This window comes from Anabrus simplex, chromosome 8 (genome assembly GCF_040414725.1).
Source record: "Anabrus simplex isolate iqAnaSimp1 chromosome 8, ASM4041472v1, whole genome shotgun sequence".
NCBI lineage: Eukaryota > Metazoa > Arthropoda > Insecta > Orthoptera > Tettigoniidae > Anabrus > Anabrus simplex.
This window is the reverse complement of record NC_090272.1, coordinates 210,438,858-210,461,283: the sequence shown is the minus strand read 5'-3', so window position 1 is coordinate 210,461,283 and position 22,426 is coordinate 210,438,858. Positions and strand designations below refer to the sequence as shown.

The following is a 22,426-nucleotide window of genomic DNA, read 5'->3' as shown; positions in this document are numbered from 1 at the left end:
TTATTTTTGCTCACATACCCTAAACCCGAGGTCAGGAGTCGCCACGGATTTCTTTACCTCTTGCATGTCGTAAGAGGCTACTAAGAGGGGAACGACCAAAGAATCTATATACTAGTAGCTTCCTCGTCTTCTAAATCCAAAACAAACCCATAGATTATTTTTCTATGTTCTTCCCTGTAGCGAAGACATTTACATATCTCTTTTTCCTATTTGACCTTCGTTGGTCAACTCATCCTCTCTTTCTTTCCCGACGATAGGCCTATTGAGTTTGAGCATTGCATTTCGATATACCCTATATAGGATGGTCAGAAACTACATGAACCGGATAGCCTATATGTTCGTTAGAGGGTTGGTCATACTGATAAATAATTCAAAGAAAAGAACATAGTCCATCTCTGCGGTGTGGTGGTTAGTGAGATTACCTGCTACCCCCGCAGGCCGGGGTTCAATTCCCGGCTCTGCCACGAAATTTGAAAGGTGGTACGCAGGCTAGAACGGGATCCACTCAGCCTAGGGAGGTCAGCTGAGTAGAGGGGGATTCGATTCGCACCTCAGCCATCCTCGAAGTGGTTTTCCGTGGTTTCCCACTTCTCCTCCAGGCAAATACCGGGATGGTAACTAACTTAAGGCCATGGCCGCTTCCTTCCCTCTTCCTTGTCTATCCCTTCCGATCTTCCCATCTCTCACAAGGCCCCAGTTCAGCATAGTAGGTGAGGCCGCCTGGGCGAGATACTGGCTCTTCCCAGGACACTACCCTTGAGGCGGTAGCGGTGAGATCGAGGAATGAACCAACACTGGAGAAAGAAAGCTGCTTAAGTTAGCCAATCAGATCGCTTCGCGGGTGAATTCAAATGGGCTTTGCGAGACGGTGTTGCTAAATCCCCACGTTGCTTAAAATAGCTTGAGAGCCACGGCTAGAAAATGAGGATCAAACACAAACACGCCGTGGGTTTCAGCCGGTATCAAGGTACCGTAACTTCTATGGTGCGAGCCTGTCAGTTTGGAGGTCAGTATTCAAGCGCCTCCCCTGGCGAAGTTTTGTTTTTCGACTGGTGCTCTCGTGCTAGTCTTAAGCCAGGAACAGAGTTAACAATACCCCCTCTCAAAGCTCATTTGAATTCGCCCACGAAGCGATCTGATTCGCTACATTCATCAGATGATCAAGTGACAGCGACGCGAGATATCGAATTATATTTTCCAGATTATTTATCAGCACGACCGACCCTGTAACATTCAGATACACAGTTCACGGTATTTCTGACCATCCTGTAGCCTATATAGATTGTGTGTAGTAAAGCGTACGCAGTTTTTCTGAACTTACCGTCACAGCTGTAGATCCCGTAGTGCTTGCCGGAACTACGATCTCCACACACCTTGCAGGGGATGTCCAGGAGACGATCTCCTGAAACAGATGGAGTTGATGTTGTGGAATGGTCTCACAATAAAACCTACTGTAGAAGTAACTTACTGAAATGAAATGAAATGTCGTATGGCTTTTAGTGCCGCGATATCCCAGGACGGGTTCGGCTCGCCAGGTGCAGGTCTTTCTATTTGACTCCCGTAGGCGACCTGCGCGTCGTGATGAGGATGAAATGATGATGAAGACAACACATACACCCAGCCCCCGTGCCATTGGAATCAACCAATTAAGGTTAAAATCCCCGACCCGGTCGGGAATCGAACCCGGGACCCTTTAAACCGAAGGCCAGTATGCTGACCGTTCAGCCAACGAGACGGACAGTAACTTACTAAATATGTTATATACAGAGTATAAGAGAAGTCAGGCCTATACCAAAAACGTGAGGGGCGCACAGCTGTCAGCGACTATTTTTAGACCAACTTTGCTGTACGGGAGTGAAAGCTGTGTGGATTCAGGATATCTTGTTCGTAAGTCACCCCGCGATGTAGGGGTAGCTTGCCTGTCTCTTATCCGGAGGCCGCGGGTTCGATTCCCGGCCAGGTCAGGGATTTTTACCTGCATCTCAGGGCTGGTATGAGGTCCACTCAGCCTACGTGATTACATTTGAGGAGCTATCTCACGGTGAGTTGGCAGCCCCGGTCTAGAAAGCCAAGAATAACGGCTGAGAGGATCCGTCGTGCTGACCACACGACATCTCGTAATCTGCAGGCCTTCGGGCTGAGCAGCGGTCGCTTGGTACGCCATCGCCCTTCCGGTCTGTTGCGCCATGCGGTTCAGTTTATTCGTAAGTCAGAAGTAACAGTCATTAAATTAGCAAGATCGATCGCTGGTTCAAACAATTATTATTGTTTTGACTTCTCAATAACTACCTTCCCGTAGAGGCCGAGGTGCTGGAATTTTGTCACGCAGAATTTCTTTTACGTGCCCTTAAATCTACCAACAAGAAGCTGACGTATTCGAGGACTTTTAAATACCACCGAACATGTAATATCTCCATAACTGTAGGGATATCATCTTCCTTCTGATTTTCTTACATTCTATTTCCGGTCTTATTTGGGGGATAAGTTATTGGTAGGGTACTCATCTACATCACTAGACTAGCTTCTAATGAATTATTCTATACCTCTACAAAAAATCTCGCCATCTGCCAACTTTCTGAGACATTCAGCCCTGCTACTGGTACAAACAGTTGCGAACAATGGTAGGACTGTTTCCGGAATGAGAAAATAAAGGCTAACTCGATGGATATTGAGAAACAGTCCTTCAGAACAAATTTCGTTGTGTTCATTTTCGCAGGCTGGCGTGTAAAGGAAAATGAACCTTAAGTACATTATAGGCCCTACTGTAGGAGTGCGTAAATATTTCGTGCAAACATACATTCCTAGAGTGCGGTACGTTAGGCCTAAGATTAATTTACCTTTACACGTAAGCATAGGAAAATGAACACAACGAATATTGTTCTGATGGACTAAATGTCCATATGTGGCTGGAGGTGTGACCAGTCGTAAGGAAAATAATGGATACGAATAGCATTGGGAGATATGACCTTTTGCCAGAACAGCGACGAAATAATCTATTGTATTGTGCATTATACCTATTCCCTGCCTTTGAATTAGGCTTTCTCCCAGCTGAGTTATTAAGAATCATTTTATGACATAAATTCCATACCGCGTGACAATAGGGTAGGCTATAGTCTACTGTACTGCTTAAATAGTCATTGGGCTAGCGTCTCTGTGGAAACTGAATAGGTCTATTTCTATTGTTAAATCAACTTGCATGGTCTTCAACATTATCTCGTCATGGTGGAAAAATGTAAGGAAACAGTGTAAACAACAAAGCAAAAACAAACTGAAGTTAGGCCTATAGTAAAAAAAAAGTAACATAAAGGGAGTTTTAGCTGTTAAGCTGGCTGCTTATGGAATAGGAGTAGCCACAATTTAAGACGCGAAAAAAACGAGGTTTTTGTGCAGAACAGAGGTAGCGGTGGTCCTTGGACACGTAAACGTTTTTAACGGTCGATTTTTCATACTGAAGTCATCTTTCCTACGTTTTAAAATTCTCCATAAAGTTAATAGTTCCTGGGAAGTCTTCTGATAGAAAATGCCTACCGTACCAAGAAAATCAGATCACTACACCCCGGATTTTTACGCTGTAAGCCTAACAGATTGTCGTTACAAGTTTCTTTACGACACACCGGCACAGAGAAGTCTTATCGCGACGATGGGATAGGAAAGGCCTAGGAGTTGGAAGGAAGCGGCCGTGGCCTTAAATAAGGTACAGCTCCAGCATTTGCCTGGTGTGAAAATGGGGATCCACGGAAAACCATCTTCAGGGCTGCCGACAGGGGTGTTCGAACCCACTATCTCCCGAATTCTGGATACTGGCCGCATTTAAGGGACTGCAGCAATCGAGCTCGGCCAGTAACAAATTAGAATACAAACTAATTTCATTGGTAGGAAGTGTCGTCTAGTCTGCTCTTCCGTAATGTAGTGAGAGTAACATAAATTCTAGGGGTTCTCTTAGACCGTAGCCCTAATGTTTATGCAAATCTCATAGCATAACTGTTGTGCAGGTAGAGCATACTTGTTATGTGCTACAGTAATTTGCTTTCTGCCCTATTAGGCCTACTGATCTGCAGATCACGAATTGCTATGGTCAAGAGATCACCAGGAAAGTCGACTTCGAGTTACGGAAGGAACTGGTCCGGAGCATCCCTTTGTATGGATCAGAAACATGGACACATTGAGAAAAAAATGAAGAGAAAAAACCTGGAGGGCTTTGAAATGTGGTGTTGAAGAAAGTTGGAAAAGAATAGCGTGAACGGACATGGTGAAAATGAAGACATCCTTTGAAGAGTTGGCGAGAAGAGATCAATCCTTGACGCAGTTTTTCAGAGGAAGGTTCTGATATTTCCTGACAACTAACTGCCTGTTGCATGAAAGGACCTATCTCTCTCTCTCTCCTGTCGTTCCACTCATGGCTGAGTATCGTGACCCAAGGACTTTGTTGTTTCTTTTATAAGTTGATGCCATTCTGTACGAACTTGCCTTTTCCGGACAGTAATTTTCCATGGTAAGTCCATGAACGCTCTTACTTGGTCAGCCCATCTCTTTGCGACCCGTTCTCGTGACCTTGTACCAGAAACTTTTCCTTCGACAATTTTTCCAGGTTGTCATCCTTTCTTCTCATTATGTGGCTAAAGTATTGCAGGATTCTCTTGGCATAGACTTTCTTGTATTCCAATTTCCCGGATGATAGAATCATTTGTTCGCCTGGCTGTCCACGGTATTCGCACCATCCTTCTCCAAATCCACATTTCAAAGGCGTTGATTTGGTACCTCTCTTTAGCTTTTATGGTCCAAGTTTCGCATCCATACAGGAAGATCGAGGACACAAGCGAATTGACTTAATCATTTCTTCGTATTCATAGATATTTCTCTATCTTGTCAGATCTTCTTTAATTTTGCCATAGCTGTAGGCCTACGTCCTAGAATGATGCGACGTTTGATTTCTTTTTCTCAGCTACTTGTATCTTATTATTGAACCAAGATAAGGAAATTGACTGACTCTTTGTTGACAATCATTAGTTTTATCTTACTGACCTGCCACAAGTCAGAACCAAACCAAACCAAACCAAACCAAACCAAACCAAACCAAACCAAACCAAACCAAACCAAACAAAACAAAACAAAACAAAACAAAACCAAACCAAACCAAACCAAAGAAAAGCAAAGCCCATGGCGCAACAGTCTCGAAGGGCCATGGCCTACCAAGCGACCGCTTTTCAGCCGGAAAGCCTGCAGATTATGAGGTGTCGTGTGATCAGCACGACGATTCCTTGGTTTTCTAGATAGGGGCCGCTCTCACCGTCAGATAGCTCCTCAATTGTAATCACGTAGACTGAGTGGATCTCGAACCAGCCTTCAGTTTCACACTAGGCAGAACACTTACTGTAATAATAATAATAATAATAATAATAATAATAATAATAATAATAATAATAATAATAATAATAATAATATGAATGTTGCTAATTAAATTCTCATTTAATTTGATTATCCGTATTTTTTCAAATTTTCATTCATGTTCTCATCATTAGGCCGCTAAACCGGAAGTTCACAGTATTTTGAACTATAACTTCTTACTAATTTCCCTTACGACGAGATCAATGTATCCAATGAAAGGTTACAGTGGCCTATGCCGTGGGTTGTTGAGATGCAGCAAGTATCGTGTATTATGAACATCTGTTTCAATCACAAGTCACAATACACTAGATATATAGAAGCTCATTTGAGCACAAAGGAGTTTCTACAGCAGCTCTCTCGCCAGGCAGGATGTAGGTCAAAAGAGAAGCCAGAGAGCGAAGAAGGAAGGGCTGTAGAAATCTGAGCTTGGCGGTCATGACGTCAGGGCTCGCTCGATAAGTTAGGGAGCTACCTTGACGGCCCATTTCAAGTATACTCAAGGTGGAGAGGCTTGCGGTTAGCCCCTCCCCCAGGCAGGATGGAGGGGGGCGGGGGACGCTAATTGGCTCGTCAATCCCCGGGATCGATGTGCACACCACGCCCAGGGCATATGGCACACTGCGGGGGTGGGGGTGAGGGAGGGACAGACACATGGCAGTCCAACATCACCTCACTAGCAGGCTACTCAACACGTCCTACTTTTCTTAAGATACATTTTTAAAATACGTTTTGATTCCTCAGTTGACTTGGACGCCGATATTAACTGATATATTGGATCTTCTATCATTAATAGACCCTACTTTGGGTAAGAAGTAGAAACTGGACTAGACAAAAGAGTGACTGAATGGGTGGCTACATTTCTAGAAAGTAGAACTCACAGAAATAGAGCAGGTGAAGCATTATCTGATCCTGTAGGGTAATCATTAAGAATGAAGTTCCTCAAGCCGGTATTGTTGGACCATTCTATGTTTTCTTATACATAGTTGTTGAAGAGAGCAAACCTCATGTCACAATTCTCTTCCTATCCAATATTTTCCTTAAGACTGGTCACCCCTCCTAGTGTCTGGCTCCATGGCTAAATGGTTAGCGTTCTGGCATTTGGCCACAGAGGTCCCGGATTCGATTCCCGGCAGGGTCTGGAATTTTAACCATCATTGGTTTCGTCTTCATCATCATGTCATACTCATCACGACGCGCAGGTCGCCTACGGGAATCAAATAAAAAGACCTACACCTGGCGAGCCGAACCTGTCCTCGGACACTCCCGGCACTAGAGCCATACACCATTTCAATTCACTTAACCCTCCTGGTCACATATAAATATGCAGTCCATCATCGTTGTGTTCATTTCTGTATGCTAACGAAAATGAACCTTACCGTACCGTGCCGTAGCCTACTGTAGGAATGAATCCACCACGAATTTACTCACTTCCACAGTATAGCCTACTACTGTACTAACAATACATTATCCTAAAACCTTCTTGATAGATGTAATAGTCTAACGACTGGTCATCCCAAATTGGCAAAAAAAAAAAAAAAAAAAAAAAAAAAGAAAACAAAACATGTTATTATCGTTTGTTATATCGCGGAATGAATTCCTATACTACTGAGCAATATCCTAAAAAAAGAGGAAAAAGAAAAAATTCAACAACATCCGCCCCCTTGTCGGTCTATTGAATTACCGGTTGCTCGCCCCGTTGTCATGTACAAACTGCGATAAACAAACACTAGCGTCGCTTTGCTCTAGTGCAATCGGGGCAGTACAGTACGAGACACAGCCAGACATTGCTTTTTAAGTTTCGTAGTAAAACTTGCTTTCTACATCTGTTAATCTCTGTCTCGTTATATTGCTCTCCTACTTTCTCTCTATCGTTATTTCGATCCAAATGTGTGCCTCAGGGATCAGCTATTGGTCCAAACGTATTTATATTATAGTTTACACATTTAAGGCATTTACAATTGTTGATAAAATGAATAAAATGTTGAATTCTGATGTAGTATGACGGTTTTTTTTGCTGGTTGCTTTACGTCGCACCGACACAGATAGGTCTTGTGGCGACAATGGGGTAGAAAAGGGCTAGGAGTGGGAAGGAAGTGGCCGTGGCCTTAATTAAGGTACAGCTCCAGCATTTGCCTGGTGTGAAAAGGGAAACCACGGAAAACCATCTTCAGGGCTGCCGACATTGGGATTCGAACCCACTATCTCACGGATGCAAGCTCACAGCTACGCGCTCCTAACCGCACGGCCAACTCGCCAGTTATGACGGTATTTAAGAGCGATAATGCTGCGGATCTGTTTTAGTAAATTTACCGGTGAACTATTAATACCTTACGTGAGATACTCTGGTCGATCTAATAGCATTCTTCTTCTTCTCCTTCTTCTTGGACTTAATCTTAATCTACTGCGATTCGGTTCATAGGGTCACGTGTTTGATTGCCTGTCAGGCCGAGGTTTTTAAGTGCGTGTGGTTAATTTCTCATACTCAGGGACTGGGTGTTTGTGTTCGCCCCATTACATTCCTCTTGATATAGACTACATGTTAGTGGGAAACAACGTGAACCGGATATAGAGCGTTAGAGTGTTGGTCATACTGATAAATCATTTGTACAAAATAATTCGATATCCCGCACCGTTGTCATTTTTATCAGCTGTTGATTTATCCAATCACACCACTTCGCGGGCGAATTCAGATGGGCTTTGCGAGGCGGTGTTGGTAAATCTGTGCATGGCATAAGGCCGGCATGAGAGCACCAGTCGAAGAAAGAAATTTCGCCAGGAGAGGGGTTTGAATACGGACCTCCGAGCTGACCGGAACGCGCTCTGGTGACACCGACTGAAACTAACGGTGTGTTGGTGTTTGATGCTGATTTCTCTTAAATTTAAGTTGTTTCTTGTTTTTCAGGTATAGGCCTAATACTGTTACCGTGCATCATCATCATCATCATCATCATCATCATCATATTATTATTATTACTATTATTATTATTATTATTATTATTATTATTATTATTATTATGATTATTATTATTCTACCGCTTTTCCCACACCTTTTGGGACGCGGGTGCGAACTGTGTAGCACTTTGGCCATGTTTTACGGCCGGATGCCCTTCTTGACGCCAACCCTATATGGGAGGATGTAATCGCTATTGCATGTTTCTCTGGTGGTTGGCAGTGTAGTGTGTTGTCTGAATATGAAGAGTAAAGTGTTGGAACAAACACAACCATCCAGTCCTGTGGCAGATGAATTAATCAAACACGATTAAACTCCCTGACCTGGGCGAGAATCGAACGCGGGACCCTCTTAACCGAAGGCCTCAACGCTGACCATTCAGCCAATGAATCGGACAATACTTTTAGCATATGTTTTTCTTTTTTCCAGGTATTTTATATAATTTATTACTCAAAATTAGTTTCGGCGCGCTGAAGAACCTAACAGTTATAAATTTTCAGAGTCGCAACTGAAAATAAATGGCCTCAGATATTACAAAAATCCACCGTTCTTCAGGCAAGCAGAAACCATCCTAGGGATCTGAGCTACGAATTTTAGGTAAATAAAATAGGCCTATAATAAAGTATGACAATATATTCTTTATTTATTCCTAAAAGTTACAATCGTTTTCGACCGATTAGATTAGCAGTTTGCCTTTTTCTACCACTACGAGCGCTAATGTGAGTCATTGCATTGTTTCACTTACGCCCTTATAACTACATTTGGTGTGAATATTAAAAAAAAAAAGATTCAGAATATTGAACCAAAGAACACATTGCAGAAAGAATTACGAAAACAAGTTAATTTGGCAAGGATTTGAATTTTAAATTTTGAATTTTGCTTTACGTCGCACGGACACAGATAGGTCTTATGGCGACAACGGGATAGGAAAGGCGTAGGAGTTGGAAGGAAGCAGCCGTGGCCTTAATTAAGGTACAGCCTCAGCATTTGCCTGGTGTGAAAATGAGAAACCACGGAAAACCATCTTCAGGGCTGCCGACAGTGGGACTCGAACCCACGATCTCCCGGATGCAAGCTCACAGCCACGCGCCTCTACGCGCACGGCCAACTCGCCCGGTAAGCTGTTTTTCTGGAACTGAATTTGGGCTGGAAGTGACTTCCGAAATTTGTTTTTATAGTTTGATAGAGCTGTCCAAGACTCACATATTGAAACCTTTCTGGGCCTTTTAGCCGTTCAATTTTCGGCACAATTGAGGAAATTGATTAATTTTACGTTTTTCGTAGTATCGGGACTTCTACTTGTCTGTTGAGAAATGTTTTCAGCATTAAAACAATCTTGGATAATAATAATAGTCTAATAATAATAATAATAATAATAATAATAATAATAATAATAATAATAATAATAATAATAATAATAATAATACCGAGCTCGATAGCTGCAGTCGCTTAAGTGCGGCCAGTATCCAGTATTCGGGAAATAGTGGGTTCGAACTTCACTGTCGGCAATTCTGAAGATGGTTTTCCATGGTTTCCCATTTTCACACCAGGAAAATGCTGGGACTGTACCTTAATTAAGGCCACGGCCGCTTTCATCCCACTCCAAGTCTTTTCCTATCACATCTTCGCTTTAAGACCTATCTGTGTCGGTGTGACGTAAAAAAATTTTAAATAATAATAATAATAATGTCCGCCTCTGTGGTGTAGTGGTTAGCGTGATTAGCTGCCACCCCCGGAGGTCCGGGTTCGATTCCCGACTCTGCCACGAAATTTGAAAAGTGGTACGAGGGCTGGAACGGGGTCCACTCAGCCTCGGGAGGTCAACTGAGTAGATGTGGGTTCGATTCCCACCTCAGCCATCCTGGAAGTGGTTTTCCGTGGTTTCCCACTTCTCCTCCAGGCAAATGCCGGGATGGTACCTAACTTAAGGCCACGGCCGCTTCCTTCCCCCTTCCTTGTCTATCCCTTCCAATCTTCCCCATCCCCCGCAAGGCCCCTGTTCAGCATAGCAGGTGAGGCCGCCTGGGCGAGGTACTGGTCGTTCTCCCCAGTTGTATCCCCCGACCAAGAGTCTGAAGTTCCAGGACACTGCCCTTGGGGCGGTAGAGGTGGGATCCCTCGCTGTGTCCGAGGGAAAAACCGAACCTGGGATGTAAACGGATGAATAATAATAATAATAATAATAATAATAATAATAATAATAATAATAATAATAATAATAATAATAATAATAATAATAATATGGCCTCATCTACCGTGTGCAGGCGTTTCGATTTGACGCCATCTGGCTGTCTGCTCGCCAATTTCGATGTTCTGTTATACTCTAGGCCTACTAGATGGCAGACAGAGTAAACCGAAACTCTCTTGGGCGTCTGTGGCTGAGATTTAATGAATTTTGTCGGGTAAACACCAAATGGGTCACCAGGGATTTTTTACAAGCCGAACATGGAATGTCGAATGGACTTATCCCATCCTTTAAAAATCCGACTACCTCTGCCGGGTTTGAATCCGCTATCTTGGGATCCGGAGGCCGACACTCTACCACTGATGCATAGAGGCAGCTAATCTCGGGTGGATCACACTGTACTCTGCCTGGTGACAGAGCCGACTGACAGATCAGCGGACGTAAACAAGATGTCCTAATTCTTGACTTGGGCGAGTGTCGTCCTATTTTTAATAGCTCTACACAACTTACTATTACTGGTCAACGATACAGATGTTCATGAATTATTTGAATATCTATGAGAAATGACTGAGTGCTCTGTCATAAATTATGACGACGGTGATGGCATTTGTCTGCCTGTATCACTTTCACTCTCCGGTAAACGACACAACGCTATCACGGATAAACGTTGGACGATTATAATGACACTTGGTTCCTCACACAGACACAGCATTGGTTAAGCCGATATGTCACGCAGACAATTGATGGAGTAAAAACAATTGAAGTGTGAAATTAAAATATTTTCACTTGACAGTTTGACAAGTTCGGTTTCATTTGGCCCGAGGCTACACGAGGTACGGTAATCGATTGGAACATTAAAAAAGCACCCAATTTCATATTTGTGTTGCTTGAAAAAAGAATATACTTTACATTATACGTTCGATGTGATATCGTATTGACTGAACAGCGAACATCAAATATAGGGTGTTCAAAAAACTAATTGCTGCAACTTAAAGCACGATATTAGTGGGGCTGGTGGTTTTTAGCACATGGATTGGTTCATTTAACATTTTGTAACATAGCGTTTTGTAATTCGTGGTTCAGGTGGCAGCGCGGCTGCCTCTCACTTGTGCGTTCCGTGGGTCAAATCCCGGTCACTCGACGTTAGATCAATGCTGGAAAAAGTGGAGGCAGGACAGGATTTTCTGCGGGTTCTCCGATTTTTACTGTCATATTTAATTCTAGCAGCACTCTCCAGTATCATTTTATTTCATCTTTGGGCGGTCATGTATGGACTCATACAGGATCCGACTTGACCGAAAGGATTCACTTGTTCCTGGATGCCTTTCCTCTACCTGTCACAGCGAAGATCCTGTTGGTAAGTCTGCGGGGTTCATTCGGATTAGGTGCCCATAGAAGCCCATAGATTATAATAATAATAATAATAATAATAATAATAATAATAATAATAATAATAATAATAATAATAATAATAATTTTATTATTAAAACGTATTCTTAATATTATTTTATAAATTGTTTTACTTCGCACCGACACAAATAGGTCTTATGGCGACGATGGGTCAGGAAAGGCCTACGAATGGGAAGGGAGCGACCGTGGCCTTAATTAAGGTACAGCCCCAGCATTTGCCTGGTGTGAAAATGGGGATCCACGGAAAACCATCTTCAGGGCTGCCGACAGTTGGGTTCGAACCCACTATCTCCCGGATGCGAGCTCACAGCTGCGCCCTCCTAACCGCACGGCCAACTCGCTCGGTATGGGAAGGAAGCGGCCGTGGTTTTAATTAAGGTACAGTCCCAGCATTTGCCTGATATGAAAATGGGAAAGCACGGAAAGCCATCTTCAGGGCTGCTGACGGTGGGGCTCGAGCTCACAATCTCCGGGATGCAAGCCCACAGCTACGCTCCCCTAACCCACGCCCAACTCGCCCATTATTATTATTATTATTATTATTATTATTATTATTATTATTATTATTATTATTATTATTATTATTAATAATAATTATTATTATATTATTATAATAATTATAATATTTAAGAATAATTATTATAATTATTATTATTATTATTATTATTAATAATAATAATTGAAGGATTGGAACTATTCCTCTTTCACAAACAAATTCATATTAACATTAGCCGAGTATGGAGTTCTTTTTCCTTCCTTACAACAAGATCCACTGAAGGCGCAGTGTTTCTAACTTAGCTAAACGTTAAACGCTTCGCTCTTTCGAAACACACCCGTGATAATCACATCAGAATTAAGTTAGCTGCTGGGAATTTAAAAAGCTTTTCCTGTTCATATTTCCTTTTAATGAAAGAAAGTGGAGATTATTTTTCTCTCTTGTGTAAGCTTCTAAGTCTCTGCCTCTTTCTGAGTGATGAATCGTCTCCACGAGTGGGTATTCTGCACTGATCAAAAAGCTTAAAGGTAATTTCTTGGCCTGAACATGTTTGAAATATTCTCATTTGCATACCTGTGCGCTCCTAAATGAATGGCTTACTGTAAGGCAGAATTAATTTCATTATATTTACTCTCGTGAGAACAGAATTAATATATTTACCCTCCGGAATACTTACTTTATAAAGTTAAACAATATTCAGGTCTGTTATACACAGTTGATTTTCTACAATACAAACATGAACGATATTTAAGTAAGTACAGTATTTGTATAGTCAACTGTCATATATCCTTGGGATATTTATTTTATATAATTGGATGAGATCAAGCTTGTATGCTTAGGATTATGCAGCAAAAAAATTCGAACATGAAAAGTAAACGTTTCCATAGCGAAACTAGGGTCTACGTAGTCGTATTCATACCTGTATCCTGTATCCATTGGCGAATAATAGACCTAATAATAATAATAATAATAATAATAATAATAATAATAATAATAATAATAATAATAATAATAATAATAATAATAGTCTAATAATATCCCACTCCGTGGTTAACTGATTAGCATGGTAACCTTTAGTCGGTGGGGCTGGAGATTTCACTTTGGTTGATTAGTTCATCTGGCTCGTGGACTGGATATGTGACGTCTTAAATATTAGAATTCATCCCCATTGAAGCACAGATAGCACATAATTGGAATGATTTAATGAAAACTCGAAAGTCCTGCACCAGGTGTGCCGAACATGTCCTGAACACTCTCCGCATACGATGAATAAATTAAGAGCAAAACACGCAAAGCAAAGGCAAAAAGCAAAGTCACTCACAGGCCATGAATGCCTCTGGAGGGGTGGAAGGTAAAGGCTTCTACTGTCCGTAACCACGGCACTTTGCCCCCAGGAATTAACCTGGTACTCATTTTTGGTGCAGGCCATGTGCACCTGCGGAGGTCGAAATCCTAAATTTTTTGACTTTCTGACGGGGAATGAGTTTGGTAAGTAAAAAATGTTTACTTATTTAAGATTGAAATATTGTCACGCATCACTTGTATAATCATTCTTTCGACACTTGCTGCCATTTTTCGTTCTTGTGATATTGGATGAATCCAGAAACTTTTTCACCAATAGGCAACTAATTCTTCATACACACGTACTTTAGGAAATCGTACCCTGTAAGTAGTGAGCCGAATTGTGGTCTCACGGGATCTTGCCTCAGAACCTTCTATATCCTTGTACGGAATATTTTATTGAAAAAAAACCCCGCAAAATCGCTAAAAATGAACCCAAGATTCTTCACCTTTGAGGTAAATAATGAAATGAAATGAAATGGCGTATGGCTTTTACTGCCGCGAGTGACCGAGGACATGTTCACCAAGTTTTCACACCCGTGGGCGACCTGCGCTTCATGATTAGGATGAAATGATGATGAAGACGACACATGCGACCAGCCTCCGTGCCAGCGGAATTAACCAATGATGCTTAAAATTCCCGACCCGGCTGGAAATCGAACCTGGGGCCCCTGCAACCAAAGGCCAGCACGCTAACCATTTAGCCATGGAGCCGGATAAAAATCGTTAAAAATGAACTTAAGATTCTTGACCTATAAGGTACAATTTTATACAGTTGAGATTTCGGGGATATGGGGACATTTTAACATATGTGAGTTGGAACATCCTAGTCCCCCTTAATTGTTCCAATTTGTTTGAGCCCAGGTGTGTTTATCGTGTTACACGCGGCCATTAATCAGGGAGCGCATTGTGAAAACTGCTCTTTCACGGAGAGTGCGTGACAAAGGTGTTAGGTAAACGCTGTTAGGGGAGCTTCTTGTTTCGCGAGGGTGTCTGAGAACCTGGGCCATATGGACACAGCCGGAGGTCGCCACGGACTAATATCTTTGTTGTCTTGGCTCGCGGGGTCTCCCCATGAATTACACATTCCATTCTCTGCCGCCAAGATCACAATTAAAACCAAATACGTGTTTGTAAGCTTGTGTGTTGTGTCAACGAGATCCTTCACATGTGAGCCACGTCAGCCTTTCTTCCCGGGGGTGGTACAATATATGCACTGTATTCCCTGCCTGGCGTAAGAGGCGACTAAAAGGGGCTCAATATTTGGAGATCAAGGTTCCCCTAGGTGAATCTGGCATTGCTTCAACTTACTTGAATCAGGAGAAAACGAGAAGAATTATTCACCTTTCCATATAAAATTAAATTGAGTAATTAAAAATACACCATTTTCGTATGTATGGGACCGGTTTCTATCCTTGCGTATTGTCATCTTCAGCCATGAAATTTAAAATCGTCAAGTTAATAAAAGTATACAAAACATTTAAAAGATAGAAGAAACGCACACTAAAAACACGAAAACACGTTAAAATACTACATACAAATACACAGAACTTAAAAACACTTTAAATTACTATAGGCCCTTTTCTACGTGAGTCGATAAAAGCTGTGTCAAAATTTATAAATGTTAAATGGTCTGAGTAAGTTCCACATGGTCCGGCCCCGCGATGTAGGGGGGCATCGTGTCCTCCTGTCACCCAGCGGCCACGGGTTGGATTCCCGGCCAGGTCAGGGGGTTTTAATTGTAAATGATTAATATCCCTGGCCTGGGGACTGGGTGTTTGTGTCGTCCTTAAAGTTCCTTTCCTCACATTCAACACTTTACACTTCTGCAATTACAATTACACGCAGGTTCATATCACATGGTGCAAGTAGTGGCAAAAGATCTTTAGAGGTCGACGCCACGAAAAAAAAGTCCCTCATGAATGGTTGTCATAAAAAGCACACTTCTTGTCACATTTGATCACTGCATGTATTTCCACCTCCGTAGCGTAACGGTCCGTGTTATTAGCTGCCGTCCTCGGGGGTCCGTGTTCGATTCCCGGTACTGCCAGAAATTTAAGAATGGCAGGAGGGCTGGTATGTAGTTGAATTGGTACATGAAACTCACCTACAGGGGGGGGGGGGTTAGCCTGAAAAGAGTTGCTCTACCTCAGGATGAGAACTCGAGTTTATGTCCGACTCGTTGCCTGAATGGTCAGCGTAGTGGCCTTCGGTTCAGTGGGTCCCGGGTTCAATTCCCGGTCAGTTAGGGGATTTTAACCTTCATTGGTTAATTCCGATGGCCCGGGGGCTGGGTGTTGGAGCTGTCCCCAATATACCTGCAACTTACACACCGCACGTAGGCCTAACACTATCCTCCACCACAATAACACGCAGTTACCCACACATGGCAGATGCCGCCCACCTTTATCGGAGGGTCTGCCTTACAAGGGCTGCACTCGGCTAGAAATAGGCACATGAAATTAATTATATTGCATGTATGTACAGCTTATTCTACCGTGGTTTGTCTTCCTGAATTAATAAAAGAGTATGCGAAGAGGTGAAAAACGACTGCTGATACTTTAGATTATAAACAATGTATTCCTATATATGGCTATAACATGTATCCTGGGGTTCCTAATTGAAATGAAAGGTGATGTAATGAGGTTGTATAGGTCCAAAAGTATCCTCCTGACCGTGTGAAATAGCGTCGAATTACTAAGGACATTGTGAAAAGATATAAAAATAAAAATATAGGCCTAGTAAAAAATATAATATCCGATCTCCCTTGATTAGCTCCTATTCGCTTTCACACTCGACGGTATTATGCACGGTTGCGAGTGCTAGGGAGACGTTCAATTTCACGCCCCTTCGTGCCCTTCCCTTCCTTTTTTTGCTACTTGCTTTACGTCGCACGACACAGATAGGTCTTATTGCGACGATGGGACAGGAAAGGGCTAGGAGTGGGAAGGAAGCGGCCGTGGCCTTAATTAAGGTACAGCCCCAGCATTTGCCTGGTGTGAAAATGGGAAACCACGGAAAACCATTTTCAGGGCTGCCGACAGTGGGTTTCGAACCTACTATCTCCCGAATACTGGATACTGGCCGCACTTAAGTGACTACAGCTATCGAGCTCGGTCCTTACTTCCTTTTTGCCGGGCTGAGTAGATCAGACGGTTAAGGCGTAGGCTTTCTGAGTCCAAGTTGGCAGGTTCGATCGTGGCTCAGACCGGTGGTATTTGAAGGTGTTTAAATATGTCATCCCCGTGTGGGTAGATTTACTGTCACGCAAAAGAATTCCTGAGGGACAAAATTCTGGTCCCTCGGCGTCTCCACGTTATTGTTATGTTGTTGTTATGAATGAAAAGGAAACCAGGTTGCAAATTTACGTGATTCTCGACATCATGGGTGGCTCTATGTTCAAGGGGTAGCGTGACTGCTTCTTTCCCGGAGGCTTCGGGTTTGATTTCTGGCAGATCAGGTTTTTTAAAATCTCTATTTGAGTGATACTTCAAACTCTACTCAACCTACGTGAGAACCTATCTGTTGGTGAGGTAGTGGCTCCGGTTTGGAAAGCCAAGATTCCCGGCAGTCTCCTCGTAATCTGCAGGCCTTTAGAACTGAGCAGCAGTCTCCTGGTTGGCCAAGGTCCCATAGGACTGAAGCACCATATGTAGAGGTTGTTTAAATTAGAACCCATACCTCAGAAGATGGCAGCTGGCAGATATGGAGGTCTTGAAAATGCTTTGGCAGTTTTATTTTCAATACACTAAAGTCCTACTCCATTCTCAAGCATAATCTCAGATAATAATAATAATAATAATATTAATAATAATAATAATAATAATAATAATAATAATAAACAAGGGTATCAAGATCAAATGTTTAGCTTTCGCAGACGACATGGCCTTACTAGCTGAGACGTGGGAGGAAGCCAAGGAGCAGTCCATCGAACTGCTGAAGGAGGATCAGTTGGAATTGTCCTAAGAAGAAAGCAATGGAATCTCGACGAACCAAAATAGAAACAGCCTTCCAGCTTACGAAAGACACCTATGACAAGAAATCCCTCCCCTGTAATTCCAAGATCAGACATTATAATACAGTAGTCAAGCCTGAAGCCCTTTATTCTAAAGAAACACTGTCTATAACTCTTACATATGGTCCAATGGAAAAGTTGGAGATAAAGGGAAAGAAAATACAGTACTACGAAAAATTCTAGGCGCCAAATTCCATTATAACGAACTTTCACACATCAGCAATGAAACCGTGTATAGGAAAACAGAAAGGATTTCCGACACAATAAGGAAAAGGAGAATTGACTTCTATGGCCATATCCTAAGAGTGGTCCAGAAAAGGATAACTAAAAGAATCTTCGACTATTTGCACAATAAGAAAACAAAGCCGACCTGGTTTGAGGAAACTGAGAAAGACTTACGAGATTTCCAAATTACAGAAGAAATGCTTGCAGATGGATCCGCGAAGAAAATAACCAAAGATAAAATAAAGAGATTTCAGGACAGGGTGAAGCCCGAACGACTATACAGAATTTCTGAAGAAGAGAGGAAGGCAAGATCTGAAAGGATGAAAACGTACTGGGAGGACAGGTAAACACGACTCACTAACCATTGATTGATCTATCGTACCCCAAAGAGGGTGAAACGGACAATAAAATATTAAATAGATGCATACACCTACCTCTTCATTATAGAATGTTATCCCTTCCAGCGTTCAGTCTGCAAGCCCTACTGAATTTACTAACCGCCATCACAATCCTTTATTTGTAACCAGCCCTTTGGTCTCGCTTAGTTCTATAGCTCTTATGTTTAAATCGTTAGAAACTGAGTCTAACTACAGTCGTCTTGATCTCCCTTCACTTCTCTTACCCTTCATTAATCTCCTAGGTAACCTGTCCTCCTCCATTCGCCTTACATGCAGCCACCACCGAAGCCGGTTTATGCGTTCAGCTTCATCCATCGAGTTCATTCCTAACTTAGCCTTCGTCTTCTGATCCGGAACATCCTCCTGCTCCTACCCTCCTGTTTGTACCAGCAATAATTCTCGGTACCGTCATGTCTGTTACTTCTAACTTATGAATAAGACATCCTGCGTGCACCCAGCTTTCACTCTCGTACGCAAATTTGGTCTGGAAACCGACCGGTGTAAAGATAATTTCATCCGGGAGCTGACTTCTTTCTTACAGAATATTCTAGTGTTGATCGCAACTGCGTGCGCACTGCATCAACTTTGCTTCAATCTGAATTACTATACTACAATAATAATAATAATAATAATAATAATAATAATAATAATAATAATAATAATAATAATAATAATAATAATAATAGAACATTCGTGTGGCTATTTCTATCCTTGTGCAGACTCTCCGACGATAGTGGGCTGCGTCTGTCACGAATGGGAATCTGCGAGTTATTGTAGTGGAGGATGGTGTTGTGCGTGGTGTGTGGGTTGGAGGGACGTTGGGGACAGTACAAACTCTCAGTCCACAAGCAAAGGGAATTTACCATTTAAGCTACAATCTCCGACCCAGCAGGGATCCGAACCTGGGGGCATTTGAACCGAAGAGCACTACACTGACCATTCAGGCAAGGAGTCGGACGCAGATAAATATAACACAGCAAAGAAAGCAGAGCAAAGTCATCTTCGTAAAGGCCATGATGGCCCCCGGAGGGTGGTGTATAAAGGCTTCTTCTATACGTAACCTCGGCAGTTAGTGGGGTAGAGTGGTTAGCTCTACTCCCGGCCGTCTTTGCCCCCAGGAATTAACCTGGTACTAAGTTTTAGTGTAAGCTGAATGAACCCCAGGGCCATGTGCACCTTCGAAAGTGGAAATTTCGTTTCAAATTTTTCGAGTTGCTGACGGGGAATTGAACTCACGTCCTTCCGGGTCAACAGAACACGTTTTTACCGCCTTGGCCAGCCAACCCATGATAAATAGAATATACAGTAACATAATGAAACAAAATTGACACGCAGTAAGTACGCAAGAATGCTGACCACAATGTCCGACACCACTACAATGGAATGAGCACTGAATAGATACTGAACAGATTTTTTTACAGTTTGTTTTGCGTCGTACCGACACAGATAGGTCTCGTGGCGATGATGGAATAGGAAAGGGATAGGAAGGGGAAGGAAGCGGCTATGGCCTTAATTAAGATACAGCCACAGTATTTGCCTGATATGAAAATAAGAAACCACGGAAAACTATCTTCATGGCCGCCGACAGTAGGGATTCGAACCCACTATCTCCCGAATGCAGGCTAAGCCACCCGCTCGGTTCGTAGAGTTCAACCCAGACCACTGCGCATTGAGTGTTGCCATTTACGATCATTCATTCACAGCACTTGCCTGCTGTGAGTGGAACCTCCTTCCTGAAAGTATCAGAAAAAAAGTGCTGTTCGCACTTTCAAAGAAGCTCCTTGGAGGCATTTTATACACGAATTAGGATCCTATTTAAACTTTATGTGGTCCTCCTGCCCAGTTGTATCTCCAGATCCAAAGTATCACGCTCCAGGACACTGCCCTTGAGGCAGTAGACGGATCCCTCGATTCTGAGGGAGAAACCAACCCTGGAGGGTAAACGGATTAAGAAAGAAAGAAAGAAAGAAAGAAAGAAAGAAAGAAAGAAAGAAATAAAGAAAGAAGGTTAAGGCCTTCAGGCGATCTATTCCATATAATGAGGCAAAGAAATACATAATTAGTTTACAATAATTGTCATGGATGCCCTGGTAGAAGATTAGTTTGCAATTCTTAATCGTTTTTATTGAAATGTTATACAATTTTATGCACTTCCTCATTTTTACATAATTATGTTATAATCGCTTTGTCCGACTCACTGGCTGAATGGTCAGCGTTCAGGCCTTTAGTTCAGAGGGTGCCGGGTTCGATTCCCGGCCGGGTCGGGGATTTTAATCGTCTTTGATTAATTCTTCTGGTCCGGGGACCGGGTGTCTCTGCTTGTGCCAACACTTTTCTCTTCATATTCAGACAACACACTACACTACCAACCACCACGGGAACACACAATAGTGATTACGTCCCTCCGTATAAGGTTGGCGTCAGGAAGGCCATCTGGCTGTAAAACAGGGCAAGATACACATGTGCGACAAAGTTCGTACCCGCGACCCCACTGGAATGGGAAACGTGGTAGAAAAACAAGAAGGTGTGATATTCGCTTTAAGACTTTTTATTGTTATCTATTTAATTTCTTTTTATTTTATTTAATTTGATCTTTTATCATTATATATTTTTATTAATTAAATTTGTATTTAATTTAATTATTATAAAGATATATGCGTATTTCATGGCCTGGTTATGTGGGATAGAAGGCCTTATCTTCTTTATTTCTCCAGGGTTGGTTTTCCCTCAGAATCAACGAGGGATCCGACTTCTACCGCCTCAGGGACAGTGAGTGCCCTGGAGTGTGGGACTTTGGATCGGGGGATACAGCTGGGCAGGAGGACACGCACCTCGCACAATCGGCTTCACCTGCTATGCTGAACAGGGGCCTTGCCAGGGAATGGGAAGATTGGAAGGGATGGGCAAGAAATAGGGAAAGAAGCTGCCGTGGCCTTAGGTTAGGTACCATCCCGGCATTTGCCTGGAGGAGAAGTGGGAAACTACGGAGAACCATTTCCAGGATGGCTTAGTGGGAATCAAACCCTCCTCCACTCAGTTGACCTCCCGAGGCTGAGTGCACCCCGTTTCAGCCCTCGTAAAACATTTCAGTTTTCATGGCAGAGCCGGGAATCGAACCCGAGCCTCCAGGGGTGGCAGCTAATCATAGAAACCACTACACCACATAGGCAGACCTAAGCCTCAATGTTACCAAAGCAAAGCAAAGTCACCTCAGTACAGACCATGAAGGCCCTTGGAGGAGTGGAAGGTAAAGGCTTCCACCATTGTCAACCTCGGAACGTGATGGGTTAGAGTGGTTAGCTCTACGCCCGGCCGCCTTTGCCCCCAGGAATTAACCTGGTACTCATTTTTGGTGTAGGCTGAGTGAACCTCAGGGCCACATGCACCTCTGGATGTGGAAATCTCGTTTCTTAAATTTTACGACTTCCTGACGAGGATTCGAACCCACGTCCTTCCGGGCGAACCGAGCACGCCTTTACCGCCTCGGCCAGGCAGCCCCTATCAATCTTGTCAGGTAAAATAAAACATTACTTATTCACACTTACAGTTGGAATTAAACAAAATAAAGTTACTGCAGTAAGGCGAACATCAGGACAACAAAACCTCATGTTTACTTTGAATCCGTTGTTTTTATTCGTTTCGTCCCGAAGCATTGCGCCAGGTGACTGGGTGCTTAGTATGCCACTGCAAAAAGAAATATAGGCCTAGTTTAAAACGCAAGTTTAGCTTTCGTTTTCCGATCCATCAACAAACCGTATACTGATATGTTTTCTTTACCGGAGTCGAGCACACCGGACAAAATGTGGTGGCAACATGGACTTGTTCCGAGGCACAACACGCGGCGAAGTTAAATATACAGTATAGGGGCCAGAAGCAAGCACAACCCATGCAGGCTACATGCAACGCACTGACAACTGAGACCAGCATGTCTCGCGATCTACAGTCAAGAGCCATTTCTCGGGATCTTGTGAGAGTTATGAAGCCTGGGATTTCATGTAGTCATAGGTTACATTACAAATAA

General features: G+C 42.8%; 1 protein-coding gene across 1 annotated transcript in view; it reads right to left on the bottom strand.

Annotated features, from left to right (window-relative positions):
• dsf (dissatisfaction) overlaps positions 1-22,426 on the bottom strand; it is a 200,075-nt gene that overhangs the window by 85,355 nt on the left and 92,294 nt on the right. Inside the window, exon 2 of the mRNA XM_068229097.1 lies at positions 1,322-1,402. Coding sequence (XP_068085198.1) covers positions 1,322-1,402 — 81 coding nt within the window. The remainder of the gene's footprint in view (positions 1-1,321; positions 1,403-22,426) is intronic.